General features: G+C 45.7%; 1 protein-coding gene across 10 annotated transcripts in view; it reads left to right on the top strand.

The window, feature by feature from the left end:
* Positions 1–2,050: 2,050 nt before the first annotated feature.
* Positions 2,051–17,717, top strand: part of LOC106585259 (ankyrin-1) — a 178,871-nt gene continuing 163,204 nt past the window's right edge. For 4 of the 10 annotated variants that reach the window (XM_014171276.2, XM_014171275.2, XM_014171272.2 and 1 more), the window contains exon 1: positions 2,051–2,363. In XM_014171276.2, coding sequence (XP_014026751.1) covers positions 2,238–2,363 — 126 coding nt within the window. In that variant the 5' untranslated portion in view covers positions 2,051–2,237. The remainder of the gene's footprint in view (positions 2,364–17,717) is intronic. The other 6 variants (XM_014171271.2, XM_014171269.2, XM_014171273.2 and 3 more) reach the window with 5 other exon arrangements.

Below are 17,717 nucleotides of genomic sequence, written 5' to 3'. Positions count from 1 at the left end.
AGTGTGTCGTCGGGATCCTTGTTGGAGAGGTTGTTCTGTTGGAGAGTTCCTCTCTCTCTCTCTCTCTCTCTCTCTCTCTCTCTCTCTTTCTTTCTCTCCGTCTCTCTCTCTCTTGGTTAGATGGATCTTTCAAAGCGACATTCATTAATGTCGTTATAGAATGGATGTTTCGTCAGTCTTCTCGTTCAATGATACCGAATTTCTAGCTGCAGACTAGCAATTAATATCAAAGACTTGTTATTATTCTGTCGGTATCGATAGTCTAAAAGTTTAACCACGTGGTATGGTTAAACTTCAGTAGAGGGATGCATGGTCAAACCTTGGCTCTCTCTTCTGAGGTAAGCTGGTCTAAAGAAAGTAATTCTGGGTGGGGGTTTTATACTGAACATAGAAAAGCTGTCACATGACGCCTTGTCCTGTCTGTGTCCCTGGGGGCGTGCCGAGGACTGAGTTAAACTTTGTACAGAAATACAATTCTCTCCCATTAACATCAGTACATAGCATCTCAACATATTCCAAATAGCTTTAATCTTATTAAATAATTTTATACAACCATTAGATTTAAGTCTCATTGCTGAGGCTAGTATATAAACCTTAGTATGGCAATATGGAAATACTGTCTCTATGAGTTTCATAAAATTGTACCAAGCGGACCAGTTCGTAGCTGGATTCTTCACCGATCTTTTATACCTTCTCCAGAACATAAATGTTGTTCGGTTCTCCAATTCTGTGAGGTGGAAGAATCCTTTGTTCTCTCCATGAAAACACTCTGTCTCAAAACTGTGGCCTGTTAGGCAGGACATTCCCTTTGGAATTTACGACCGCCTTCACACAGCCTTGTGTCAGAAGTATAGAGGTCGGGGGATGGTGCATAGAAAACCCAGAGGGCAACGTCATGACAATGTTCTCAGAATGTTATTTAATTACCTTTCAAATAACCTATAATTTCCGTTCTCAGAACGTTAATAGAACCTTCAAGAAAATATTCAGGGTAAAAAATTCACGTTCAAAGGAACAGGTCGAAATTTTCACTTCTGTTTTCAGAACATTTACAAAACATTCAGTTTTACGGGTCAGGAAACTTATGGCTTTGTTCCCAGAACCAATGGGAAACCAAAAACGTATGTTCCCACAACTTCCATGGAACCATATGTGCTAACTGGGTGAAGAGCAGGGAGAGAGGGAGGTGGGAGCAGCGAGAGAGGGGAAGAGAGCAAGGGAAGGGGAGCAGCGATAGGGGGAGAGGGAGGGAGCAACACGGTGAGTGAGTAAGAGAGGCAGTTTATTTTTTTATGTGCATGTTTTGGATGGGTTTTTGTCTTCCCTGGTCTCTTGGTGAGTGAGTGTGATGATACTCAGGATGCCTGTGATGCTTAGTGATTCTCTGTAGCAGAGCCATGGCGAGTAGCGCCCACAGCTCTGTCCACCACACTGTCTGCACTTCCTTCCACAGACGAACAAGCAGCAGGACTATTAGTGAGGAGAAAAAAAAACTGCAACAAGAAACCAAATCAATGCAAGAGGAGGGAGATTTGACTTTCACTTAAAGCTGTTCTGGCTGTTCTATTCCTCCGTCCATCCCTCTCTTCTTAATCTTTTCATTTCCGTAGAGGGGGGTCGGAGTAGTTTCACAGAACTGCGGAACAGCAGGGGAGGAAGAGAGACTTAGAGCCTCGAGAGAGAGGGAGAGGAAGAGAGACAGACAGCTTCACCTGAATTTCCCCCTGTTCTGCTCCCTTGTTGTGGTTCAGAGATAGGAAGAATGGAGGATCCGAGAGCGAGGGAGTGGCAGCTACAATAATTACACAGGGAAAGTGTATGTGAGTGAGAGAAAGAGGCAGAGGAAGAGAGAAGGAGAGCGGGAGCAGAGCTGCAGTAGCATCCTACAGCAGACGGCTGAGGACTGCCTCCCTGTGTGTGTGTGTGTGTGTGTGTGTGTGTGTGTGTGTGTGTGTGTGTGTGTGTGTGTGTGTGTGTGTGTGTGCGGCATGTCTGTGTGACTGCACTGCACTGCACTGCTGAAGAAGAGGAGGAGGAGGCAGTGTGAGCATGCTCTCTCAGACACAGCAGGGCCATACAAGGGAACACACACCGGCACCATCAGCATCAGTGTCTGTTCGTGGCAGGCAGGACCTCCAGTGCTGCATCCACCCAGCATCTCAGCCCCAACCCCAGGACCTCGCAAGGCCTCTACCACCTTCATCTCCACAATACAGTTGGCTCAACCAGGCTGAAACATGGCACAAGCTGCCAAACATCTCCGCAAGAACAAGGATTTAGAAGCCCATCTTGAGGCAGAGCGCAAGGAGAAGGAGGAGGAAAAGGCCAAGAAGAGGAACCGCTCGCGAGATAAAAAGCGCAAGGTAAAGGGTCTGCTTACAGGGGTTCGTAGGGGGTGGGGAGAGGGAGCAGTGGAGATGGGGGCAGGAGGGAGAAAAACGCCCCCCCCCCTTCTTTCTCTGTAATGCTAAGCTCTGGTTAGTGGTGCTGGGGCACACACACTGATGCGTGTTTCTACAGTGTGTGCAAAGTGGCACTGACACACATGTACTGTGCATACAGAAATGGGGAAACTGTAAGCACACTGCACACTCTCTTTCTCCTCTTCCTGATTTACTGACTCCTCTGGCAGAGCTGTCCTATGGGTCTGTGTGGTACTCTACCTCTTTCTCTCTCCCTTTATCTTCCTGTCTCTTTCTCTCCCTGTCTCTCCTCTCTTTGTCTTCACACTGCGGCGTATTGTGTCAATGAGCAACATTTCCCTGAGAGAGGACATGTTTTTGTGCCACTCTCTCTCATCATCCTCTTTCTTCTACCTCTCATTTAAGAACTATTGTAATGACTGCTGACTTAGGAGTAATAATTACCTGCAGGCTTTTCTCATACTGGGACCTGTGCACTGCACTGCCAGCGCTGGTGGCTGTTGTCACACTAGTTGCACTTGCCACAAACATTACATGCTGCTTCATCAATCACTGGCTGTTGTGTTGTGGGTTACAGATGGACCTGTATCAGTGCAATCTGTGATTATGACCGGGATAGCTGGGAAATCCCTACTTGGCTCTTTTACTTCACATTTCACTTAGTTTCATGAATTAAAATGCTTATCAAAGCCATCGATGAGCATTGTTTAGCATATGATAAGACATTCCTTTGTGTCTGTCTGTCTGTATACCGCTGGGCTGGTGTCCAGCTGCATGTATCTGCCTGTAGGACTGTTCGGCTGTAAACTGATCTGATGCCGGTGCAGTAGAGACAGAGTTATGGACAGACAGACTGACTGTCGGCTACTAGTGATCCTCACCCTTACAGGATGCACCCACAGAGGGATATGGACGGAGGGGGGAGAACGGATGCTGGGGTAGGGGTGGGGTTGTCTTGCATAGTTTGTGTATGGCTGCAGATGTATTGGAGGTAGAAAAACAGTTGGGTAGAAACGAAAGTCACGAGAGCTGTTTCACTGCTACAAACAGAGAGTTTCTAGCCACCCAGCTAGCACTTAACGTTCTGAGAACCATATATTTCTTAGAGATTGGTGAGAGCGTAGTTGTCCTATGGTTATTTTGTATACAACCTTTCCACAACTTTCTGGGAATTGTGCAGGAGAGTTGCTTGGTTTTGGAACATTCCCAGCACATTTTAAGGAACATGCCAAAAAACTGCATGGTTCCTAAAAGTTCAATCATGACTACATTTAATTTCAATTTTGGTAATGTTCTAGGAACGTTCTCCAACTGGTTTGACATTGCGAATGTCCTCAAACAATACAGAGAACGTTAAGAAACAATTTTCTTCTGTGGGAATGTTATTTAAAAACACATACATTCAGATCTCAGCATCAACAAAACTCCCTCTATCCTCTATCTTGCTAAGTGTGTTGGCTGTGTCCACTAATTGGCCAACCTGATCTTAATGCTTGTTTCCTTTGAAATGGGGTCTGTTTGAATAGACTGCAAAGTTAACAGCTTTGTATGAGTAAAAAAACCTGGCATGCTAGCTCCATCCTGGTGACACAGTGGATTAATTCTGTGGATAGAGAAGAAGATTATAGGTTTGAATCTCACTGATGCCGTGTCACAATAAAAAATACATGTCTTTGCATTTTTAATGCCCAAGGAAATGAATTTCCATGTGTCCTACATGTGCTTGCAGTTCAAAAAAGTTAATCCAAAACAAGCTAGCACTGTTATTAAAAGTCTTATTGAAACGTTCTGTGAAAGTTTTAAGGAAGTTATTCAAAAACCTCCAAATAATCTCTGATTTCCGTTCTCAAAGCTTTAATTAATGCCTCCCAGGAAAACTTTCAAGGAACCAGAGTAAAACATTCTCAGAACCTCCCTGCAACCCCCAATAAAACATTTTGCACAATAGAGGGGTTGTAGTTGATGTACGACGACGCCTGGCGGCCATGTTGGAAGACCACTGCATTCATTCTTCTGACAACAACAGCCGAGCGGCTACCCAAAACTGCATGACAGTGCCTAACTACAGTAGTTGATTCATCACCACGTCATTTTCTGTAGAGTATTTGGCTGCTCTATTAAGGCAGGAAAGACAACGGTAAAAAAATATGTTTACAGATTCCCCAAAATCATGAAACTCCATTGGTGACGCCAAGGTAAAACTCAAGAACAGTCAGAAAAGCAAAGAAACCTTTTTGCCCATCAAGCTGTCAGTATATTTTTTTATGAACCTTTTATTCAACTAGGTTAAGAACAAATTCTTATTTACTATGACAGCATACCCTGGCAGATGCTGGGCCAATTGTGCACCACCCTATGGGACTCCCAATCACAGCCAGATGTGATAGAGCCTGGATTTGAACCAGGGACTGTAGTAAGGCCTCTTGCACTGAGATGCAGTGCCTTAGACCGCTCCGCCACTTGGGTGCCCCTTTGCACAGGAAAAATGTGGCCTTTGATAAACATTTCATGCAATTATACTGCACTTTATGTGACTGGAGAAATTAGCAGAATCTTTTTTAATATGATGGTACCCTAGGCCTACTCTACTCTACTGACACTGACAACATATCAATAAAAACCACCTTGTCTTGAATGAAACCATGTAATCTAGGGCTATGAAAAAGGGGTCCTGGCTAAAAGAGATCCAGCCTTTAGTCAAATTGTCAAAAGTAATTTTTGTGCAATTTAGCTAACCCTAACCCTTTTCCTAACTTTAACCTAATTATCCTAACCTGCTACCTAAATTCTCCTAATCTGCTACGAAATGTCAAATCTGACGTCAATTTGACAAAAGCCGGATCCCTTCTAGCCATGACCATGAAAAGGGGAGAGGACAATATGACGTCCATATAGCCTGGAGGACATTATTGTCCAAAAAAACTCCAGTGGTTATCATATATACATATGATATATTCATATGATAACCCAATGACAATTTGTTGAGAACTTTATTAATAGGAGGAGGAAAAATGTATGGACATTACAAAATAGGACAAAGGCCTCAGTGGGCTATAGGACAACCTGCTGTGTTGATTATTGGTTGTTCAAGACCAACAATAGATTGAATCTTTATATGACACTAAAACCACCTGAATGAATTAAACACAACCAAACAATTAAGAGCCCTGATGGTATAGGTGACCTGAAGAAGGGATACTCTAGCATCAGGTGTACTACTGTAGGTTCAACCAGCTGACCTCTATCTAGACATCCATGTTGACTGGATTCCCACTGTGAAGATGAGCAATGCTGCAGCAGCATCAGTTTCTAATTCTACAATTTCTTTCCTTTTCCAGATATGAAAGGAGACATCTCTCAATTATACGAGATGTTTTATGCTGTGCTTTGGGCTATCTGAACGATTCTGTTGTGCCATTTGAGTAAAGCACCTTCACCTTGTCGTCATAACAAAAGTGCCCCCTTAAACTGTATGAATATATAAAATGTAATTTGGAATGTGTAAAAGACTATTGTTTATAATATTGTCAACATATTGTACTTTAATAGTAGGCTATATTGTTGTATGGGGGAAATGAAAAGTATTGTGTCATCTTTGCTTTGCCTAGCCCCATTTGAATAAAAAGTATTTCTTATCGCCAAACTAGTTTATTTCTTTACAATTTAAACACATTTAGCATAGACAATGCAATTGTTGTGGTAGTCTAAGGCAAACCATCTTCAGTATCACAGTGGCACCTCCAAGTGCCACTCAGACCGTCTGGGAGAAAAGTATCTGTCATTTAACTTGGTAGAAGTAGTTGCGTATGTTTTTAGACAAGGATCCCATCTCCTGGTTCATACATTTCCCCACCTCAAATCAAATCACATTTTATTGGTCACATACACATGGTTAGCAGATGTTAATGCGAGTGTAGCGAAATGCTTGTGCTTCTAGTTCCGACCGTGCAGTTATATCTAACAAGTAATCTAACAATTTCACAACAGCTACCTTATATACACAAGTGTAAAGGAATGAATAAGAATATGTACATATAAATATATGAATGAGCGATGGCCGTGCGGCATAGGCAAGATGCAGTAGATGGTATAGAGTACAGTATATACATATGAGATGAGTAATGTAGGGTATGTAAACATTAAAGTGACTAGTGATACATTTATTACATCCAATTTTTCAGCTGTTCCTAGGCTGTCATTGAAAATGAAAATTTGTTCTCAACTGACTTGCCTAGTTAAATAAAGATTAAAAAAAATTGTTAGTGATGGCTGTTTAACAGTCTGATGGCCTTGAGATAGAAGCTGTTTTTAAGTCTCTCGTTCCCAGCTTTGATGCACTTGTATTGACCTCGCCTTCTGGATGATAGTGGGGTGAACAGGCAGTGGCTCGGGTGGTTGTTGTCCTTGATGATCTTTTTGGCCTTCCTGTGACATCGGGTGGTGTAGGTGTCCTGGAGGGCAGGTAGTTTGCCCCCGGTGATGCGTTGTGCAGACCTCACTACCCCCTGGAGAGCCTTACGGTTATGGGCGGAGCAGCTGCCGTACCAGACGGTGATACAACATGACAGGATGCTCTCGATTGTGCATCTGTAAAAGTTTGTGAGTGTTTTAGGTGACAAGCCAAATTTCTTCAGCCTCCTGAGGTTGAAGAGGTGCTGTTGAACCTTCTTCACCACGTTGTCTGTGTGGGTGGACCATTTCAGTTTGTCCGTGATGTGTACGCCGAGGAACTTAAACTTTCCACCTTCTCCACTACTATCCTGTCGATGTGGATTGGGGGTTGCTCCCTCTGCTGTTTCCTGAAGTCCACGATCATCTTTTTTGTTTTGTTGACATTGAGTGTGAGGTTATTTTCCTGAAACCACACTCCGAGGGCCCTCACCTCCTCCCTGTAGGCCGTCTCATCGTTGTTGGTAATCAAGCCTACCACTGTAGGTCGTCTGCAAACTTGATGATTGAGTTGGAGGCGTGCATGGCCACGCAGTCATGGGTGAACAGGGAGTACAGGAGAGAGCTGAGAACGCACCCTTGTGGGGCCCCAGAGTTGAGGATCAGCGGCGTGGAGACATTGTTTCCTACCTTCACCACCTGGGGGTGGCCCGTCAGAAAGTCCAGGATCCAGTTGCACAGGGCAGGGTCTCGAGCTTAATGACGAGTTTGGAGGGTTTTATGGTGTTAAATGCTAAGCTGTAATCGATGGACAGCATTCTTACATCGGTATGGTACCTAAATTGCCATGTCAGCACAAGGCATGTACAAAATCTAGTTTAATGATTAGCCTCATATATATTGTCTACTGGTATAATTTTTAAATTGAGAACACATAGCTGAAGAATATGTAAACAGTGTGAGTTAAGCTATTCTCTGCTTCAGATATACAATATCAAGGGGTGCATTGCAAATGCCCATAAGGCTACTGCCATCATACTGTAGGCCAATGGTTCCCAACTCCGATCCTCGAGTGCCCCAACGGTACAGTTTTATTGTAGCCGCGGACAAACACACCTGATTCAACTTGTCAACTAATCATCAGGCCCTCAATGAGTTTAATCAAGTATGTTTGTCTGGGGCTACAACAAAAGTATGCTGTTGGGGGTACATTTACATTTTAGTCATTTAGCAGACGCTCTTATCCAGAGCGACTTACAGTAGTGAATGCATACATTTCATACATTTTTTTATAAAAATAAAAAAAATTGTACTGGCCCCCCGTGGGAATCGAACCGCCAACCCTGGCGTTGCACACACCATGCTGGCGCTGCAAACACCATGCTCTATCAACTGAGCCACAGGGAACACAGAGTACTGAAGGACTGGAGTTGGGAACCACTGCTGTAGGCCTATGGCTGCATTGGTGTTGCATGCTATTATCAGATGCAAAATGGGTTCACATGGCTGAAATCCTGAAAAATATAGTGGCAATCAAATAAAACTAATTGGAGAGCTTATGACTGAACAATAAGGTACTTTTCATTTTATAATACAACACAGAAACACAGACAAATTAGACAGATTCCCTTTCCCTCTTTATTGCAGGATTGTGATATGTGATTCATCAACATCAACACTAGTAAATCTTGAATAATAGTTAAGTTAACAAAACAGGTTAAAACACAACTTCAAAGAATCAACACTTTCATATTATTTCAAAGTGTCCAACCTCAGCAGAGGTGTCCAACCTCACTCCACTGATCTACTGGGGGAGCAGACTTCTGTTCCAGACCAGCAATGGCACACTTGATTATTAACTAATTAGGTTTGATACATTGAATCAGGTTTAGACATTGTGTGACTTTTAAACTGTATTTTTGTTCACAGAATTTGCTAACATATACTGTGATCCATGGTATACAAGGATGTACCTTTATTCTCTTGGGACATTCATTGGGAACTCTTCATCTGCAGACAGGGTTTGACGGCTCTCTATCTGAGGACAGAAAACATCACAAAGAAACAGGCTGCATTATACTCAAGTTAGATAGCCCTGAATATTATGCTGCTATATCGCTCTGTCCTCAGTTTTTCTCACTAGGGACTGGAATTTGAGAATAGTTTCATAATGTCCTCCCACAAAGTTACCTGCCCTATCAAGAGTAACCTACTCTCCCTTCTCTGACAGCTGGAAGTGCTAGCTAATCCTTTCACCCTCTTCCATGGCTGTTAGCTAGCTAACTTACCCTACTTTACCTAGCTATAAATGTATTTGGAGTTACAACGATAAATACATCAAGCTAACTAACTAGCTAATTTGAAGTTAGCGAGCGGGGGATTTTTGATTTACGTAGATAGCTAGCTATACAGTATGTAAAGTTAGCTAACTAGCGAACATTACAGTGCTTCGGAAAGTATTCAGACCCTTTCACTTTCCCCACATTTTGCAACATTATAGCCTTATTCTAAAATGGATTACATTTTTTATCTTGTCAATCTACACAAAATACCCCTTAATGACAAAGCAAAACAGGTTTTTAGTCATTTTTGCAAATTTAAATATCACATTTACATAAGTATTCAGACCCTTTACTCAGTACTTTGTTGAAGCAACTTTGGCAGCGATTACAGTCTTGAGTCTGCTTGGGTATGAAGTCTCGAGACTGTACACACCCGCTACACCCGCCATAACATCTGCTAAATATGTGTCTGTGACCAATAACATTTGATTTGATGACGCTACAAGCTTGGCATACCTGTACTTGGGGAGTTTCTCCCATTCTTCTCTGCAGATGCTCTTAAGCTCTGTCAGGTTGGATAGGGAGTGTGTCACGCCTGCTCCCGCTCTTCCTCCCTCTGGCGCTCGAGGGCGCCAGACTCCCCAACTTTACGCACTCAAGCCACCTTCAGTACGCACACCTGCCTTTTCCCGTCACGCGCATCAGCGCTCATTGGGCTCACGTGGATTCAATTACTTCTGTAATTTCCTTCTCTATGTCTGTTTCCTAGCTCTGTTCCCTGCTTCAGGATTGTTTGTCATATGTCCTTGTTTTACCCTTGTGCTGACACTGTTCTTGTCGTGTTCCATGTCCGTTCCGGAATAAATGTTTGACTTCCCGTACCTGCTTCTCCTGTCCGGCGTCAGTCCTTACAGAGCGTTGCTGCACAGCTATTTTCAGGTCTCTCGAGGACATTCAGAGACTTGTCCCAAAGCCACTCCTGTGTTGTCTTGGCTGTGTGCTTAGGGTCGTTGTCCTGTTGGAAGGTGAACCTTCGCCCTAGTCTGAGGTCCTGAGCGCTCTGGAGCAGGTTTTTTATCAAGGATCTCTCTGTACTTTGCTCCGTTCATCTTTCCCTCGATCCTGACTAGTCTCCCAGTCCCTGCCACAGAAAAACACCCTCACATCATCATACGGTCACCACCATGCTTCACTGTAGAGATGGTATTGGCCAGATGATGAGCATTGCCAGATTTCCTCCAGACGTGACGCTTGACATTCAGGCCAAAGCCTTCAATCTTGGTTTCGTCAGACCAGAGAATCTTGTTTCTAATGGTCTGAGAGTCCTTTAGGTGCCTTTAGGCAAATTCCAAGTGGGCTGTCATGTGCCTTGTACTGAGGAGTGCCTTCCGTCTGGCCACTCTACCATAAAGGCCTGATTGGTGGAGTGATGCAGAGATGGTTGTCCTTCCGGAAGGTTCTCCCATCTCCACAGAGGAACTCTGGAGCTCTGTCAGAGTGACCATCGGGTTCTTGGTCACCTCCCTGACCAAGGCCCTTCTCCCCCGATTGCTCAGTTTTTCGGCCAGCACTAGGAAGGTTCTTGGTTGTTCCAAACTTCTTCCATTTAGAATGATGGAGGCCACTGCGTTCTTGGGGACCTTCAATGCTGCAGAAATGTTTTGGTACCCTTCCCCAGATCTGTGCCTCGACACAATTCTGTCTCAAAGCTCTACGGACAATTGCTTCAACCACATGGCTTGGTTTTTGCTCTGACATGCACTGTCAGCTGTGGGACCTTGTATTTACAGGTGTGTCCCTTTCCAAATCATGTCCAATCAATTGAATTTACCACAGGTGGACTCCAATGAAGTTGTAGAAACATCTCAAGGATGTTCAATGGAAACAGGATGTACCTGAGCTGAATTTCGAGTCTCCTAGCGAATGGTCTGAATACTTATGTAAAGTTTTTATTTTAATACATTTGCAAACATTTCTAAAAACCTGTTTTTGCTTTGTCATTATTGGGTATTGTGTGTACATTGTAGATTGATAAGGAAAACAATGAATTTAATTCATTTTAGAATAACGTGAGTTAGCCTGCACACCAAGTTTGCGGAGCAAGCTAGCATCGTTTTTGGTCACTTCCAACATACTGTATATTTTCTTACTTTAACAGGTTCTTCCACTGCCTCTGTTTTCTGGGTCCTTAGAAAAACTAAATAATGGGCAATTTTCCCGAAGTTTCCGGTGGTAGCAAAATGCAGCCAGCCATGTGGATGGTTGGAGGACTTTCAACAGACTGAGTTTGGTCTTCCAACATGGACCTTGGTGTGGTTGCGAGGTGATTTGTGACGCAACTGCAAGCACGCTATATGCAAACATTTTCACTTCTGTTCTCAGAAACCCGGTATGGCTTCATTCCCACAAAAAATGTGAAACCAAAAACCTACATTCCCACAACTTTCAATGGACCAAATGTGCTAGCTGGGAAACCTATTTGGTAGATACAGTATGTACAGTATGTGCTATGGGTGTATTAGTTGTTTAGATATGGACAAGTGACTCATGGACCTGAGAACCAATGGGCCCTCAAGGGCCCCCACCACTCAATTCAGCATTTAATCTTTGTTTTTTGTTGTCTTCTGAAAATAGCAGGTGGAAATGCCCCATCTTTTATCACGTTTATCTTTTATTAGGCTGTTATTACTGATTTCGTCCCACATGGCTGTTGAGCCCACATTACATTTTTTTGTTGTTGTGTGTGTGTGTGTGTGTGTGTGTGTGTGTGTGTGTGTGTGTGTGTGTGTGTGTGTGTGTGTGTGTGTGTGTGTGTGTGTGTGTGTGTGTGTGGTGGGCAGTATGGGAGTCCATGGAGTGGAGGGAGAGACCAGCGAAGGGGGGAGAGACAGTCATTCTGGCCATGCAGCCCAACTTTGATTGAAAGTGTATTGTTACAGAGTATCCCATGTCAGTTATGTAAACAGCAGCCACCCAGCCTACTAAAGTCTGTTAAATAAGTGTTGTGACTACCCCAGCCTTTCCCTCCCCTCCCTAACCTCCTCTCTCCAGCTTAGAGGCTATCTTGGTTCCTGGAGCAGATGTTATCACAGGGGGAACTTTCTCTCTCTCTTCCTGCATTTTCAATTTTTTTCTAGATATCCCAGTGAAGTACAGTCATAATGTTATGTCTGGGGTGTCCCGTTGCTGTAGCAGTGGGCCTGAGGTTCTGAGGTTGTGTTTGTGGTGCAGACTGATTTTTTCGGGGAACATTTAAACGTGATGAAAAACCCACACCCAGGAAACACTAGTCTCAGTTCAGGGTGACACACAGGCCAGTGCTGGGTTATACAGAGGCTATGGTTGAATTGTCTTCCCCATTTATGCTTTTTTTCACTGAATATTTTCCCTGAAGGCTTCTTATCTCAGGCACTATGGCTCGCTCACTGATAGATTTATTTATCTCTGTTCTCACCAATGCTTCCGTGGAGATATAATGGTATTCACTATTTGACTTGGTTTTTTCCTCATGTTTGCCACTTGACACCTGTTTTAATGCAGCTGTTTCATCAGCTGTCTGTGGTATCTATCTGCTATCTGGAGTGTCCCTATTCCCTATCCTCACAGTGTCACAGTACTGTAGCAAGGTCATCCCTTCCTGGTAACAGACACACTTCTCTCACTTTACTGATAGAGCTGCACCGGACACATGCACACAGACACACACTCAAACACACACATAAACACCCGTGTGCAATATCCCTTCTTTTTTATATTTTTTTACAGTAAAAGGTTGCTTATTTGTAAGCCGTCATTGTAAATAAGAATTTGTTCTTAACTGACTTGCCTAGTTAAATAAAGGTAAAAAATAAAATGGTGTAAATCTGAGGTCAATACTTTACCTTGCTCAGATTTCAGGGATAGTTAAACAAAATTACATATTGGTTTCCTTACCCTGTAAGCAGTCTATGGACAAGGTATGACAGTAATCTATGCTTTGACATAGTTCCCCCGTCACTGTTTCCAAATGCTAATGTTTTAGAATTTGAGGCACAAATCCCATTCAAGTCATGGTACTGATCTAAGTGACTTTGTTGAGCTTCATTATCAATTTTAGATACTTTCAGATGATTTGGACACGATGCACAAAAAATGCTAATATTGGTACCGTGACTTGAATGGGATTTGTGCCACAAATGATCAAATGTTTCCATTTGGAAACACTGCCAGGGAAATAAGAAAAAAGCTTGGATGGATGTCATGTTTTAGCCATAGAATGCTTACAGGGTAAGGAAATCAATGTGTCATTTAGTAATTTTTGTGAACTATCCCTTGTTAAGGCCTACTGTCCTCAGAACAGTAACAACATATGACACAGAACCTTGGATACTTCCTCATGTCTCTTACTCATTATTTTATATTTTATCCTGTGATATGAATATTAAGATGGCAGAGCACATTTGTGAGAATAAGTAAAACTGGTATTTAAGATATTTCAAATGTCTAGTTCTCCTCTGGTAATACAGTAAAATATTTCAGTTTGACAGTTTCCCTTAACGGCCATTCAGGGATTGATTTGCACCAAATGCCAATTCTTAGTACAATCAGGATTATTTAATATCCCCCAGGGTATTCTAAAATAGGTCTACACATGGTTGTCAATATCGGGTGTATGAGAGGCAAAGTCAGGTGCAGGAAAGAAGCGAAATGTAACCAAGCGCACTTTATTATAGTTCCACAATACGAGAGCACTACATAAAAGAAAATGCGCTCAAAACCACGAAACATAACCAAAGTAAAGCGCGTAAATCAAACACCACGAAAAACGTGAAACAGTTACACACAAAACATGATGGGAAACAGAGGGTTAAATACAAGTAGATTGATTGGGGAAATGATAACCAGGTGTGTATGGAAACAAGACGAGACAAATGGATAATAGAAAAATGGAGCGGCGATGGCTAGGAAGCCGGTGACGTCGATTGCCGAACGCCACCCGAACAAGGAGAGGAGCCGACTTTGGCAGAAGTCGTGACAGTACACCCCCCTTGACGCGCGGCTCCAGCGGCGACACCGGCCTCGAGGACGACCCGGAGGACGAGGCGCAGGGCGATCCGGCCTACGACAGTGAAACTCCCGCAGCAGTGCAGGATCCAAAACATCTGCAACCGGTACCCAGCACCTCTCCTCCGGCCAGTACCCCTCCCACTCTACGAGGTACTGAAGGCCCCCCACCTGACGCCTCGAATCCAGGATGGAACGAACGATATACGCCGGGGCCCCCTCGATGTCCAAAGGGGGCGGAGGGACCTCCCGCACCTCAGATTCCTGGAGCAGACCAGCCACCACCGGCCTGAGGAGAGACACATGGAACGAGGGGTTAATACGATAATCAGAGGGAAGCTGTAATCTATAACATACCTCGTTCACCCTCCTCAGGACTTTAAATGGCCCCACAAACCGCGGACCCAGCTTCCGGCAAGGCAGGCGGAGGGGCAGGTTATGGGTCGAGAGCCAGACCCGGTCCCCCGGTGCGAACACCAGGGTCTCACTGCGGTGACGGTCCGCGCTGGCTTTCTGGCGACGCGTGGCTCGCTGCAGATGGACATGGACAGCCTCCCATGTCTCCTCCACGCGCCTAAATCAGTCGTCCACCGCAGGAGTCTTGGTCTGACCCTGATGCCACGGTGCCAGAACCGGCTGGTACCCCAATACGCACTGAAAGGGGAGAGGTTAGTGGAGGAGTGACAAAGCGAGTTCTGTGCCATCTCGGCCCAGGGCACAAACACTGCCCACTCCCCCGGCCGGTCCTGGCAATATGACCGCAGAAACCTGCCCACATCCTGGTTAACTCTCTCTACCTGCCCGTTACTCTCAGGGTGAAAACCTGAGGTAAGGCTAATCGAGACCCCTAGATGTTCCATAAACGCCTTCCAAACTCTCGACGTGAACTGGGGACCCCGATCCGGCACTATATCCTCAGGCACCCCGTAGTGCCGGAAGACGTGTGTAAACAGGGCCTCCGCAGTCTGTAGGGCCGTGGGGAGACCAGGCAGAGGGAGGAGACGACAGGACTTAGAAAAACGATCCACAACAACCAGGATCGTGGTATTCCCTGTGAGGGAGGAAGATCTGTTAGGAAATCCACGGACAGATGTGACCAAGGTCGTTGTGGAATGGTAAGGAATGTAGCTTACCTCTGGGCAGGTGTCTCGGAGCCTTACACTGGGTACACACCGAGCAGGAGGAGACATAAACCCTCACGTTATAAGCCAAAGTGGGCCACCAGTACTTCCCAGTCAGACAGCGCACCGTCCGACCATTCCCCGGATGACCAGAGGAGGAAGATGTGTGGGCCCAAGAGATCAACTGGTCACGGACAGCAGACGGTACATACTTACGCCCAACGGGACACTGGAGGGGAGCGGGCTCTGTACGCAACGCCTGCTCAATGTCCGCATCCAGATCCCACACGACCGGCGCTACCAGGCAGGAAGCCGGGAGTATGGGTGTCTGATCCATGGGTCGCTCCTCTGTGTCATACAGCCGGGACAGTGCGTCTGCCTTCTTATTCTGGGAACCTGGTCTGTAGGATAGTGTAAACACAAACTGGGTAAAGAACATGGCCCACCTTGCCTGACGAGGATTCAGTCTCCTCGCTGCCCGGATGTACTCCAGGTTGCGGTGGTAAGTCCAGATGAGAAAAGGGTGTTTAGCCCCCTCAAGCCAATGCCTCCACACTTTCAACGCTTTAACCACAGCCAACAACTCCCGGTCCCCCACATCATAGTTACGCTACGCTGGGCTGAGCTTCTTTGAGAAGAAAGCACAGGGGTGGAGTTTCGGTGGCGTGCCCAAGCGCTGTGAGAGCACGGCTCCTATCCCAGCCTCGGACGCGTCCACCTCCACTATGAATGCCAAAGAGGGATCCGGATGGGCCAGCACTGGAGCCGAAGTAAACAGAGTTCTTAGTTGCCCAAAAGCCCTGTCCGCCTCAGCCGTCCACCGCAACCTTACAGGACCCCCCTTCAGCAGTGAGGTAATGGGCGCAGCAACCTGACCAAAACCCCGGATAAATCTCCGGTAGTAATTGGCAAACCCTAAAAATCGCTGCACCTCCTTTACCGTGGTGGGAGTTGGCCAATTACGCATGGCTGCAATGCGGTCCCTCTCCATCTCCACACCTGATGTGGAAATGTGATACCCTAGGAAGGAGACGGCCTGCTGAAAGAACAGGCACTTCTCAGCCTTGACGTACAGGTCATGCTTCAACAGTCGTCCAAGTACCTCGCGCACCAAAGACACATGCTCGGCGCGTGTAGCGGAGTAAATCAGAATGTCATCGATATACACCACTACACCCTGCCCGTGCAGGTCCCTAAAAATCTTGTCTACAAAGGATTGGAAAACTGATGGAGCATTCATCAACCCGTACGGCATGACGAGGTACTCATAATGCCCTGTGGTGGTACTGAACGCTGTCTTCCACTCGTCTCCCTCCCGGATACGCACCAGGTTATACGTACTCGTGAGATCCAGTTTTGTAAAGAAGCGCGCCCCATGCATTGACTCAATCGCCGTAGCGATAAGAGGTAGCGGGTAACTGTACCTCTCCGTAATTTGATTGAGACCTCTATAGTTAATGCATGGGCGTAAACCTCCATCCTTCTTCTTCACGAAAAATAAACTTGAGGAGGCGGGTGAAGTAGAGGGCCGACGCAGGGATTCAGAGACATATGTATCCATAGCCACCGTCTCCGCTTGCGACAGGGGATACACGTGACTCCTGGGAAGCACAGTGTCTGCCAGGAGATTTATCGCACAATCCCCCCCGTCGATGAGGTGGTAATTGAGTCGCCTTCTTTTTACAGAAGGTGAGAGCCAAATTGGCATATTCTGGGGGGATGTACACGGTGGAGACCTGGTCTGGACTTTCCACCGTGGTAGCACCAACAGAAACCCCTATACACCTCCCTGAGCACTCTCACGACCACCCCGTGAGAGCCCTCTGTTGCCAGGAAATAGTGGGGTTATGCAGAGCCAACCAAGGAAGGCCTAGTACCACAGGAAATGCAGGAGTCAATGAGAAAGAGACTGATTCTCTCCTCATGACTCCCCTGCATAATCATAGCCAAGGAGATGGTGGCCTCCTTGATTAGCCCGGACCCTAATGGTTGACTATCTAGAGCATGTACCGGGAAGGGTCTGACTATAGGAAAAATGGGGATCCCTAACCGAATGGCTAATGCTCTGTCTATAAAATTCCCAGCTGCGCCTGAATCGACGAGCGCCTTATGCGGGAATGTGGGGAAAACTCACGGAAACCAACAGGCACAAACAGTTGATCAACAGAGGACTCTGAATGAGTGTGGTGCAAACTCACCTGGGGTGACGCCAGAGTGCCCTGCCTGTTGCCTCGACTCCCAGAGGAACCAACATGGCACTGACCGGCAGTGTGTTCTCTGAGGCCACAGATGGCGCACGTGATGGATCCTCCTCCAGTCTCCCTATGCGCAGCCCCTCCAAGCTCCATGGGCACTGGAGCGGGGGTGCTGGATGATGAAACCGACAGAGCCCCCTCTGGACGTCTGCGGGTGACCAGCAGGTTATCCAACCGGATGGACAAATCCACCAGTTGGCCAAA

The sequence above is a fragment of the Salmo salar genome, chromosome ssa24 (genome assembly GCF_905237065.1).
Source record: "Salmo salar chromosome ssa24, Ssal_v3.1, whole genome shotgun sequence".
In the NCBI taxonomy this organism is placed as follows: Eukaryota; Metazoa; Chordata; class Actinopteri; order Salmoniformes; family Salmonidae; genus Salmo; species Salmo salar.
This window is presented reverse-complemented; position numbering and strand designations above follow the sequence as displayed.